The sequence below is a fragment of the Pongo pygmaeus genome, chromosome 1 (assembly GCF_028885625.2).
Source record: "Pongo pygmaeus isolate AG05252 chromosome 1, NHGRI_mPonPyg2-v2.0_pri, whole genome shotgun sequence".
NCBI classification, from domain to species: Eukaryota; Metazoa; Chordata; class Mammalia; order Primates; family Hominidae; genus Pongo; species Pongo pygmaeus.
Window position 1 is genome coordinate 48,508,526 of NC_072373.2, and position 12,392 is coordinate 48,520,917.

A 12,392-nucleotide genomic window follows, 5' to 3' on the forward strand; every position below is an offset into this window, starting at 1 on the left:
GGGTCTGTGCCAGGTACAAGGGTGATGTTGGGAGCTGGAAGGGAGCCCTCCAAGGTGTCTTGAGGGGTGCAGGTTTTGTGATGTGGGGGACTCTCAACCCCCAAGAGGGGTAACTCCAGGCTTTCTTCCCTGTCCCCAGGGGCTGCAAGTGGCACAAAAAGAAGCCCAGATCCGGCTGTTGGAGGGCCGACTGAGGCAGACGGATATGGCGGGCTCCTCCCAGAACCATCTGCTCCTGGACGCCCTGCGTGAGAAGGCTGAGGCTCACCCCGAGCTGCAGGCCCTCATCTACAATGTGCAGCAGGGTACGGGGTAGGGGCGGGTGGAAGCTGCCAGCTCCTTGGCACTCCGGTGCTCTTGGGCTCAGACCCCCACAAGGCCCTCACTTCCCCAGAACCACCCCTAACCCCCACCAGGAGCCCTGGTCTGATTCCAGTGGGTGAGATATAGGAGGGAGACCATCATCCCTCCCCCAACACTTGGACGGGGCTTCTCAACCCCTTTCCCTCCCTCCTGCCCTCCCACAGAGAACGGCTACGCCAGCACAGATGAGGAGATCTCAGAGTTCTCTGAGGGGAGGTGAGTTTGCAAGCTGGGAGTGAGAGGCTGGCTCACAGCATGTACCTGGGGCTGGTGGGAGGAGTTGCCATAGGTCCCAGGACTGAGCCTGAATTTGGGGGCTCCTCAGGATCCTGAACTCTCTCTGCTTCTTCCTCAGCTTCTCCCAGTCATTCACCATGAAAGGCTCCACCAGCCATGACGATTTCAAGTTCAAGGTGAGCCCCGCCGGAAGTCAGGCAGTGGGTGCAGCAGGGCCAGCCTCCCCACAGCCTGTTCCCCGCTTATGTGGCTCTGCTCCACCCTCAGCCACAACACAATATTGTCCCCAGCTGGGAGGGAGGCGCCAAGAAAACTTAGTCTGGAACTGGGGGTTGTCCAGATATGTAACCTGTTACAGCCCATTCCTTCTGAGGTGGGTGGAAGGTGGGAGAAGTGGCTGGAGCCACCGCTAGCCTCTGTTGCCACCCTGCTAGCAACACCACCATAACCAGGGGCCCCGCTTTCAAAAATATCCCCTTTCCCCCACCCATGATTCTGCCTCACGCTCTAAGTCAAAACCTACGTCTAAATGTCTGGTTATCTTACGTGCACACAGTCAATTCAACCATATGGGAGTCAAAAATAAGGAAGTTTACCTAATAGTGAGGGATCGGTTTCATTAGACTGAATCAAGATGCAGGGTTTATTAAGGAGACAAGGAGGGAAAAAGCTTCAGACTGGGAATAGCAAATTATGCATAGTTTTGAGGTAAACTGATTAGCTGGTGACCAGCAAAGAAGTCAGGCTGGGCATTCTGTGTTTACATAGTCCAACTAAGGGCAGTGAAACCATTTCAGTTGCTCTGGATTCTCCAGAAACCCTAAGAGTTTAGCTGTGGAGCACAGGTGATGTCTGTCTGAGTCCTTCCATCAGGTCCTCTACCTTAGGCCACCAAGACGGCATCATTTCTCTTGTTAGAATTTCTGGGCAGGCTGGGTGTGGTGGCTCACGCCTGTAATCCTAGCACTTTGGGAGTCTGAGGCAAGAGGATTTTGTGAGCCCAGGAGTTCAAGACCAGCCTGGACAACATGGCGAGACCCTATCTCTACAGAAAAAAAATTTTTTAATTATCCGGGTATGGTGGCACGTGCCTGTAGTCTCAGCTGCTCGAGGAGGCTGAGGTGGGGGGATCACATGAGCCTAGGAAGTTGAGGCTGCAGTAGCCATGTTTGCACCACCGTCTCAAAAAAAAAAAAAAAAAAAAAAAGGCCGGGCACAGTGGCTCATGCCTGTAATCCCAGCACTTTGGGAGGCCGAGGTGGGCGGATCACGAGGTCAGGAGATCGAGACCATCCTGGCTAACATGGTGAAACCCCGTCTCCACTAAAAATACAAAAAATTAGCCAGGCGTGGTGGCGGGCCCCTGTAGTCCCAGCTACTAGGGAGGCTGAGGCAGAAGAATGGCGAGAACCCAGGAGGCAGAGCTTGCAGTGAGCCGAGATTGTGCCACTGAACTCCAGCCTGGGAGACAGAAAGACTCCGTCTAAAAAAAAAAAAAAATAGAATTTCCTCTGGCTCCCCTTTATGTGCCATGCCATTTGGGCAAGTTGATCCACCCTATTCTTCCTTTCCCAGAGCGAGCCCAAACTGTCTGCCCAAATGAAAGCTGTGTCAGCCGAGTGCCTGGGCCCCCCACTGGATATCTCCACCAAGAACATCACCAAGTCCCTGGCCTCCCTTGTTGAGATCAAAGAGGACGGAGTGGGCTTCTCTGTCCGAGACCCCTATTACCGGGACAGGGTCTCGCGCACCGTCAGCCTGCCTACCCGGGGCAGCACTTTGTAAGGATGGGAGCAGGAATGTGGGTTGGGGTGGAGGTGGAGTTGGGTCTGGGCCTCACTGGACTCTTCTGTTGTAGCCCCAGGCAATCTCGAGCCACAGAGACGTCCCCGCTGACGAGAAGGAAGTCCTACGACCGAGGGCAGCCCGTTAGGTGAGATCATGTTCTAGAATCTGCTCCAGAGTCACCACCAGTCTAGTCCTTGGTTACATGAGTGGCTATGATGTTCTGCTCTGTTGATCATCTTGTACACAGTGTAACCTGGGCCAGCTTGACTGAGCCATTCAGGTTCACCCAATGGTCCCTTCCCCACCCTGTCAGGTGTGGACTCAAGAAATGGGCCAGGCGTGATGGCTCACACCTGTAATCCCAGCACTTTGGGAGGCTGAGATGGCCAGATCACTTGAGCCCAGGAGTTTGAGACCAGCCTGGCCAATATGGTGAAACATCATCTCTACTAAAAATATAAAAATTAGCCAGGCATAGTGGCGCATGCCTGTAATCCCAGCTACTCGGGAGGCTGAGGCATTAGAATGGTTTGAACGTGGGAGGCAGAGATTGCAGTGGGCTGGGATCGTGCCACTGCACTGCAGCCTGGGTAACAGAGAGAGACTCTGTCTCAAAAAAAAAAAAAGAAAAAGAAAAAGAAATGTAATCTCTGTAACGCACCTTAAACTGCATAGCCGAGCCAGATGCTGGAAACTGTTTGCTGATGTGCACCCAACACAAGTGGCTTTGTAGTGGCTTGGATTAGTCATTGCACTGAAGTGCTTCAGCCCCTTTTCATAACCATAAGTTCTGGGGAGCTTTCAGGTCTTTTTAAGGCCTTATGGTGTGAGAGAAGATTAGAAATTCAAAGCAAAGGCCGGGCGCCAGTAATCCTAGCACTTTGGGAGGCTGAGGCAGGTGGATTGCCTGAGCTCAGGAGTTCAAGACCAGCCTGGGCAATACAGTGAAACCCAGTCTCTACTGAAATGCAAAAAAATTGGCTGGGCGTGGTGGTGTGCACCTGTAATCCCAGTTACTTGGGAGGCTGAGGCAGGAGAATTGCATGAACCTGGGAGGTGGAGATTGCAGTGGGCTGAGATCACGCCATTGCAGTCCAGCCTGGGTGACAGTGTGAGACTCTGTCTCAGAAACAAAAGAAAAGGAAAAGAAAAATGGAAGGGAAGGGAAAGGAAAGGAAGGGAGGGGAGGGGAGGGGGAGTGGGGGAGGGAAAAGGAAGGAAGGAAGGGAAAGAAAGAAGAAAGAAATTCAAAGGAAAAAAGAGATCAATGCAGAATGGCAGGGAAGTCCCCAGCTGGTCACCCACATGTGGGCCAGGCCCACAGAGCTTCTGTAGATCAAAGGATGACTTTCAGGGTTTTCTGGTCCATGCACTTAATTAAGAGATTTGGTGGCACACAGCTAAATAGTGGGAAAGCAGGGGCTCAAGATGGCCTCTTGCCACCTGCCTTGGTGGGAGGCAGGAGGATTTTTTTTCTTTTTAGAGATAGGGTCTTACTCCATCACCCAGGCTGGAGTACAGTGGCATGATCAGGGTTCACTGCAATCTCCACTTCCCAGGCTCAAGCGATCCTCCCGCCTTAGACTCTCAAGTAGCTAGGACTACAGGCATGCACCACCATCCCTGCCTAATTTTTTCACTTTTTGTAGAGTTGAGGCCTCACCACGTTGCCCAGGCTGGTCTCAAACTCCTAAGTTCAAGCAATCCTCCCACCTCGGCCTTTCAATTTACTGGGATTACAGACGTGAGCCACTGCACCTGGCCACAAATACATTTTAATAAATAGGTGAATTCCCAAATATGGAATCTGTGAATGATGAGGATTGATGTTTAAAGACAGCATCCAGGAGTTTAATTGGGTGTTGAGCTCTGAGAATAATACACAGCAGACCCTGCCCTGCGGGCCTCACAGCCAAGGCAGAAGGTGGAAGCCCAGCACCAAGTAGGGGCCTGTGGGCAGGGGTGGTCACTAACAGGCTGCCCTCTGTCCCGACTCACCAGGTCCACAGATGTGGGATTCACACCCCCATCATCCCCTCCCACTCGGCCCCGCAATGACCGCAATGTCTTCTCTCGTCTCACCAGTAATCAGAGCCAGGGGTCAGCGCTGGACAAGTAAGCAGGGCTGAAGGGCAAGTGGGGGAGGGCACCAAGGTGGCAATGGGGAGCCTGTGGATGGTCCTTGCTGGAGGAAGGCTCAGGTGGCCAAGCCAACCCCAGCCTGAAGTTCCAGCCCCTCCAAGAGCTGAGGCCCTGATGCCATCTCCTGGCATTTCTCTCCTTCCTGTACTAACCATGGGCCCTTCTCCTCCCCTGAGAATGCCAGGCCCTCAGGAGAGGGCAAGAAGGAGGCCACAGGGATTGGGGCCGGGCAGTCAGGCGGGCTGGTTGCATGCGGCAGATGCCCGAGGGCTCTCCAGAGCTGCCCTTTAATCCACCTCTGCTGCTGCTTTGAGTCTGCTCTGAAGCCCCTTCCTTCAGCTTCAACCACTCCACTCTCTGCATTCTCCCAGCAGAAAGAGACCAGACCCCCAAATTGCAGGCAGATTCAGGTCCACCTATATTCACAGCTCCTGATGCAAAACTCTAATGCCTAACGGTGTGGTTTATGTTAACAGCCTCCCCTGCATTCAGGCTTTCTCCCTGTGCTTTACAGCCTGCTTTCATATATGTGATTTCATTAGGCTATAAAACAACCAGGAGAATTGTCTTCCCTATTTCACATAAGAGGAAATGAGGCTCAAAGAGGGAGCCAGGGATGTTCACCTAGAAAGTGGCAGAATTGCACCCAGAGCCTGGGACTTCCAGCCCCTGCCTGCTGTGCCTCAGGAAAGGGGAGGACCCTATCCTCCATGTGCTGCTCTGGGCTCCCCAGCATTGCTGGGCCCACCCTGGTCCTGTTTTGCTCTCTGCAGACCTCAAGAGGGTTCCTCTCTTAGCTCCCTGAAGGCTTCCCTGCCCCAGGGGTGACAGTGCTGTGTCCTTCAGGGGAGTCTCACACTAGAAAATACTTGTCCTTGTACCTAGTGCCTGATGTCCACCCTCCCCACCTCTCCACAGAAACGCCCCTTCCTGGGTCAAAATACTGCTCGATGAATGCTGAGCCCAGGAGTCAGAGCCCTGCAGACCTGGCACCCCAGACACCTCCTTCCCCAAACCTCTCATGGCTCAGGCTGCTGTGGGGGGAGCCATGGATCACTCCTAGCCCATCTCCATGTTGTTACAATCAACAGGTCCCCTTTTTGGAAGGATTGGTGCAGGACTCTGCCCATCCCAGCCTGATGGTCTTCTGGAGGCCTTGGTCTTGTCCAGTGGTCCAAGCCTTGGAGCCTGTGCATAGTGCAGAGCCAACTTCTAGGCACTGTCCCTGTGGGCCCCCTAGGGATAGTGGGCTTTGTAAATAAGTGAGCCCCTGAGGAATTGCTGGAAGAAGCCAGCTCCCAGGGAGGGGTAGGATCAGGCATGGCTTCCTTCAGCCTTGGGCAGGTATGGGCATTGCTGGGGTGGGGCAGGTGCCCCCAGCTTGTGCGATGGGGCAGCCAGAGAGCTTGGAACCAGCAAACAGCCCCGGAAACGTCTCCCCATGTGTGGGGCTGGTGCTCCCACGTCTCCCCGTGGCCCCCTCCTCGCTCCTCCCCTGCCAGCCTAGAGACCCTGGCAGCCCACTCCTGGGGGAGAATCCCAGCTCCCAGACCAGCCCACCCACCTCCTCCCCTGCTCTCCCGAGGCCCTCATTCCTCTGCCTGTCTCTGCTCCCCTGGAAGAGAATAACCTGCCCTCTGACCACCCCACACGCTGCTGCCGCCTCTGCGTCCCTCTGTGTGTGTCTCCTCTCACCCCCTAATCCAGCTAATTTTCTGCCCTCCCCAGGTCTGATGACAGCGACTCCTCTTTGTCGGAGGTCCTGAGGTACACACAGAATGTCTCTCGTGTTTGGTTCCCCACTCTCACTCTCGGCACCCTCTCTTCTCTGTCTCTCGCTGCATCCCTCCCGCCTGACACCTGTGTCCTCAGCATGCGGCCCCTCCACTCCCCTCCCTGCTGCTCCCCTCTCCAGACTTGTTCCTGCCCCCCATGGTTCCTCTCTCTCAGGGTGGCCACAAGGCCTTGGACTGCGCCGGCTAGAGCTGGGGGCTTGGGGAGGGTGCACAGTTGCTTGTCGCAGGCCCTGTTCTCTTCTCCCTCCTCACCTGGGCAGGGAGGGGCGCAGCATGGAGGCCTAGGGGATGCTGGGCTGCGGCTGAGTTCTCCACGACTGGAAGACAGGGGAAATGCTGAGGGCTGCTCCTTTTGGGGGTGCCGGTGGTGTGCTCTGGGTCCTTTGATTCCCTCAGCTTGTGCTGGGGGTGAGCTTTTCAGACGTTGGCTCTGGGAGGGGCACCATGGGTGCAGCACCCCTTGCCCACACCTCTTAGCACACAGATGTGCGGGTACCTCCCCTTCCCACAGCCTGTGGGATGGCTGGAGGCTGGTTCTCCCAGCCAGCCCAGCACAACACTCCACAACGAGGAGCAAGACTTAGGACCTGGGGTCCGGAGCCCCTGACAAGCCAAGGGCCCCTCATGGACTGAGAGCTTCCTCGGCTCTCCTGGTGGGCTGTCTCAGCTCCTTGAGCCTCCAGCCCTGAGTGTCGACATCTGGTTCACTGCGAATCATGAGGCTTTGCCACCACAAGATGTTAGCCAGCTGGCCAGGCTGTCATCGGGGGGAGCGTGATCCGTTTGACATAGTTCTGTGGCCATGCAGTGAAGCCAAACCATTGTCAGAAGCAGGGTGCTGGAGCAGCTTGGGGAGCTATTTGTGCATGTGTGGCACCCGGCTGGCAGCTGGATGTCTCCGACCACCATCCTCAAGGGTGGGCCTGGCAGAGTCTGGGGGGAGCTATGCCAGAAGCGCCACAGGCAAAACCTTGATCATTTCAGTAGACCCTTGGCCACAGAGTCACTGTCAGGAGCAGCGTTCTCTTGGGGAAAGAAACAAAGCTAGGATATGTTTTCAGACATAACTCAGCCAGGGTCTCATCCCAAAAGACCCTCACTGAGAAAAAAAATCATCTTCAGAACCTCGGGAAGCTGGATGTGGCAAAATCCTCACGCTCACTTGGGCCAACCTCATTCTCGCTCCCCCGGCATCATGGGAGCAAGGAGGTGTTGTTCCAGGTCCATACAGCCCCATTCCAGAGAGCCCCAAACCTCCTACCCCAAAGCCAAGCCAGCCCCAAAGGGATTTAGCCCTTTGTAAATGCCAGTCACAGGTTTGATCCCGCTGGTCCAAAAGGGGTGTGTATGTGTACACATGGCTCTCTGTTTGGAAGATGCCAGCCTCAGAGGCAGTCACCAGCAGAAGGGTTTACTGGGATCAGGGTGCATGGGGGTGGCGGCCTGAGCACCCCTCCCTCTCAGCACCCCTCCCTCACACTTGGTTAGCTGAAGCAGCATGCAGCTTCTGATGGAAGCTACAGGGTCCAGTTCCAGCCCCCAGGCCTCTGCCCTGCCCAGCTGGACCCGGGCGCATTCACATCTCAGGATCTGGGTCAGACATTGTCAGACGGGAACTCTCTGTAGACAGAGCCCACACCTCCTGCACCTTCTAGCTGTGCCTGACACGGGATTTGCTTGCCCAGAAGTGCTCAGGATGGCAACTGACATTGCTGATTAAGACAGGCCATCTCCACTCTGTGTAGCCCATTCCCGGCTCTCAGACCTTGGTGGAATTTGGCTGGAGTCCTTAAAGTCACTGTTATTAGGTCCTCATCCCCTCCCTGCCCTGTCCCCATCACACACACATGCCTTGATCAACCTGGCCATGGTCTCCCTGGCTGACAAACATGCCTTCTCTCCCTCTCTCCTGGGAAGGGGCATCATTTCCCCGGTTGGAGGAGCCAAGGGTGCACGGACGGCCCCACTGCAGTGTGTCTCCATGGCCGAAGGCCACACCAAGCCCATCCTCTGCCTGGATGCCACGGATGAGTTGCTGTTCACAGGGTCCAAAGGTACGTGGAACGCCAACTAGCCAGGTAGGGTTGGGGTCTCCTACTCACCCCTGCTTCCTGTGTCAGAGTGGTCTGTGAAGGAGATAAGAACATAGAGCCCCCAGGAGTTGAGGATATGGGGATCTATTTGCTTACTACCCTTGTTTCTTACCTTAGCTCAAGGCCCCCATCCCATGCATCCTTGGCCAAGCCTTCCCTCATACCTGACCTGGTGGCTCCATCCAGCACTTCCTTCCAGACCTCCCGGGGAAACTTCAGGAAGCTTCTCAGGTGCCCCACCTGTACTTGCACTGCCCAACATCACCCCAGCTCATACATCTAGGCACTCCCTATGATCTCGGCAGCAGCACTTTACAAAGTCACGCTCACCTGATGACAGCAACAAAGTCAAACATTTTACCAGCAGATAGGCCGGGCACAGTGGCTCATACCTGTAATTGCAGCACTTTGGAAGCATGAGGCAAGAGAATTGCTTAAGCCCAGGAGTTTCAGACTACCTGTGTGGGCAAATAGTGAGATCCTGTCTCTATAAAAAATAAAAAATTAGTCACAATGACATGTGCCTGTAGCCCCAGCTACTCAGGAGGCTGAGGTAGGAGGATCGTTTGAGTCCAGGAGGTCAAGGCTGCAGTGAGCTGTGTTTGTGCAATTACACTCCAGCCTGGGCAACAGAGCAAGACCCTATCTCAATAAGTAAATACAAAATTCTTTATTTACTCATTCATTCATTCATTTTACTGACAGAAAGAACTAGTCTGTAATAGACACGCATACTATAACACAAGCATAAATATAGCTCTCCACGGCAATGGGGGGGATACCTGTCAATCTAGGTGTGATTGATTGATTCCAAGTTTTCCCATAACATTTGTTTGCACTGGTTCATTTACTTTGTCAGCAATTAGCGTTTGGAGGAACAGGCACCATAAAAGCTTAAGAATTTTATTTTAGCCCTGGACACCTTAGCAGTATGGCTCACAAAACTCTGGTGTTTGTGGAAAGTTTGCTTGAGGAGCCCTGGTCTGAAGTTCTGAGGGAATTCTCTCTCCCCAGAGTTTTTTACTAGCACACACATGCCAGTGAGCACATGTGTATGTGTTTTTCTCCTCTTCAGACCTAGGAGCTCCGTCCTGGAGCTCTGTGGATCCCTTTCCCCTATCCCGGGCAGCCCCTGCAGAGGCGGAGCTGCGCCCCCTAGTGGCTGACATCCCTCCCCTCCCTGTGGCTTCCTCCCATCTCTCGCAGACCGAAGCTGCAAGATGTGGAACTTGGTTACGGGACAGGAGATCGCAGCTCTAAAAGGCCACCCCAACAACGTGGTCTCCATCAAGTACTGCAGCCACTCAGGGCTTGTGTTCTCCGTGTCCACCTCCTACATCAAGGTGTGGGACATCCGGGACTCGGCCAAGTGCATTCGAACTCTCACGTGAGTACCCCCCGGCCTGCCTCACAGTGGTGGGCTGCAGCAGGCTGGGTTGGGTACAGATGCTCCCAGCCCAAGTGACCCACTCAGCACAGCACAGCCCGGCTACATGGGCACAAAGACCATTACCAGCCTATGAACTTGGCTTGACCCTGGGGTACAAGGTGAGATCTCTTGGTTTGGGAGACAGTGTCTGGGGCAGCACCACTAGGGGAATTTTTGGCCTGCCTGGCCTCCACCCACAGCCCAGTCCCCCAAGCCCTGCCCCTTGAGGTGTGTTAGATATCATCCTATGAGTCTGAAAGAGGAGCTAGGAAACAGGGCGAGCCTCCAAAGCCATGCTGGCCACTGCCTGTGTAGGCGACCACCCAGTCATGGCCCTGAGCCCTGCCCCGACAGTCTCAGACACACAGGCATAGGGCAGGGGAGGCAGAACTGTGACCAAGATCCTTGCAAAATAAAGTGGTTTTTTTTAGCAGAAGTCATACTACATCCTTACATTAACACTGTAAGCTATAGTCTATTAATTTGATCCTTAAGAAGTAAACAGGCTGAGCACAGTGGCTCATGCCTATAATCTCAGATATTTCGGAGGCTGAAGCAGGAGGATCACTTGAGACCAGGAGTTCAAGACCAGCCTGGGCAACACAGGGAGACCCTGTCTCTACAAAAAAAAAATTTTAATTAGTTGAGCATGGTGGTGCATGCCTGTAGTCCCAGCTACTCAGGAGGCTGAGGTGGGAGGGTTGCTTGAGCCCAGGAGGTCGAGACTGTAGTGAGCCATGTTTGTGCCACTGCACTCCAATCTGGGTGACAGAGCAAGACCTTGTTTCAAAAAATAATAATAATGAATAAAGTAAACAGAGGGTTTTTAGGGCAGTAAAATTATTCTGTATGATGCCGTAATGGTAGATGCATGCCATTATACATTTGTTCAAACTCTTAGAATGTACAACACCAAGAGTGAACTCTAACATAAACTGTGGACTTGGGCAATAACAATATGTCAACATGGGTTCATAATCAAAACACAGGCAGCTTTCTGGTGGGGGGTGTTGATAATGCGGGAGTCTGTGCCTGTGTGGGGGCAGGGGCATGTGAGAAATCTCTGTATCTTGTGCTTAGTTTTGCTGTGAACCTAAAACTGGCCTAAAAAAAAAATAAAGTCTTAAAAAATAAAAAAAGTAAACAAGGCTGGGCGCAGTGGCTCAAACCTGTAATCCCAGCACTTTGGGAGGCCGAGGCGGGCAGATCACCTGAGGTCGGTAGTTCAAGACCAGCCTAACCAACATGGAGAAACCCCGTCTCTACTAAAAATACAAAATTAGCCAGGCATGGTGGCGCTTGCCTGTAATCACAGCTACTCAGGAGGCTGAGGTAGGAGAATAGCTTGAACCTGGGAGGCGGAGATTGCAGTGAGCCGAGATCACGCCATTGCACTCCAGCCTGGGCAACAAGAGTGAAACTCCATCTCAAACAAACAAACATAAATAAATGTAAACAGGCTGGGTGCAGTGGCTCACGCCTGTAATCCCAGCACTTTGGGAGGCTGAGGCAGGCAAATCACCTGAGGTCGGGAGTTCGAGACCAGCCTGACCAATATGAAGAAACCCCGTCTCTACTAAAAATACAAAATTAGCTTGGCATGGTGGCACATGCCTATAATCCCAGCTACTCGGGAGGGTGAGGCAGGAGAATCGCTTGAACCCGGGAGGCAGAGGTTGCAGTGAGCCGAGATCACGCCATTGCGCTCCAGCCTGGGCAACAAGAGTGAAACTCCATTCAGAAAAAAAAAAAAAGTAGTAAACAGAATGGATATAATCACCTCTTCTAACAGATGAGGAAACTGAGACTCAGGTTGATTTCCTGAAGATCCATGTTCACACCCAGTCTCATGACTGAGCCTTACCATCTTTCCAAGCCAGTGACCAGGCACACGGGCAGGCCACATGGGGAGTTGACTCATCAGGGACTAGAGTGGACCTCTCCCCTGGGTCTCACTTATGGGAGAAGCTATTGCTCTTCTCTATCAGTCAAAGAAGACTTCCTGGAAGAAGTGGGTTATTTGGGCTGGTCTTAGTGACGTTTTATTGGTTTCCTGCACTGTGCACATGGATTGTTTTGACCTCTGGCCTTGCCTTTCTCCCTGATGGGCAGGTCCTCGGGCCAGGTGATCTCAGGGGATGCCTGTGCCGCCACATCCACCCGTGCCATCACCAGTGCTCAGGGCGAGCATCAGATCAACCAGATCGCCCTCAGCCCTTCGGGCACCATGCTGTATGCCGCGTCAGGCAACGCCGTCCGCATCTGGGAGCTTAGCAGGTCAGCGTGATACCTGGGGAGGGAGGAGGGTTTGGCATGCCCAGGCAAGGCACCCAGGTCTTGGCTGAGGGGGACCCACCCCAGGGTGGGTAGGACCTCAGCAACACCTTTATTCCCCCCATGCTGCTGGGCCCGTGCCCTCTCCAGTGAGACTACTGGGATGCAGGGTAGCTCATGTCTAGATTCTTGATCTTGCCCTGAGCGAGAGGGGAGGGTGAGTACCCTGACCAGGCCTATTTGTTTTGGGGCAGACACCCTACCCCAACC

General features: G+C 53.8%; 1 protein-coding gene across 6 annotated transcripts in view; it reads left to right on the plus strand.

Annotated features, from left to right (window-relative positions):
- Nucleotides 1-12,392, plus strand: part of KIF21B (kinesin family member 21B) — a 54,723-nt gene that overhangs the window by 34,152 nt on the left and 8,179 nt on the right. For 4 of the 6 annotated variants that reach the window (XM_054462791.1, XM_054462806.1, XM_063647249.1 and 1 more), the window contains exons 22-31: nucleotides 140-305; nucleotides 528-579; nucleotides 719-776; nucleotides 2,176-2,381; nucleotides 2,459-2,533; nucleotides 4,390-4,503; nucleotides 6,259-6,297; nucleotides 8,244-8,380; nucleotides 9,626-9,806; nucleotides 11,961-12,125. In XM_054462791.1, coding sequence (XP_054318766.1) covers nucleotides 140-305; nucleotides 528-579; nucleotides 719-776; nucleotides 2,176-2,381; nucleotides 2,459-2,533; nucleotides 4,390-4,503; nucleotides 6,259-6,297; nucleotides 8,244-8,380; nucleotides 9,626-9,806; nucleotides 11,961-12,125 — 1,193 coding nt within the window. The remainder of the gene's footprint in view (nucleotides 1-139; nucleotides 306-527; nucleotides 580-718; nucleotides 777-2,175; nucleotides 2,382-2,458; nucleotides 2,534-4,389; nucleotides 4,504-6,258; nucleotides 6,298-8,243; nucleotides 8,381-9,625; nucleotides 9,807-11,960; nucleotides 12,126-12,392) is intronic. The other 2 variants (XM_054462798.1, XM_054462818.1) reach the window with 1 other exon arrangement.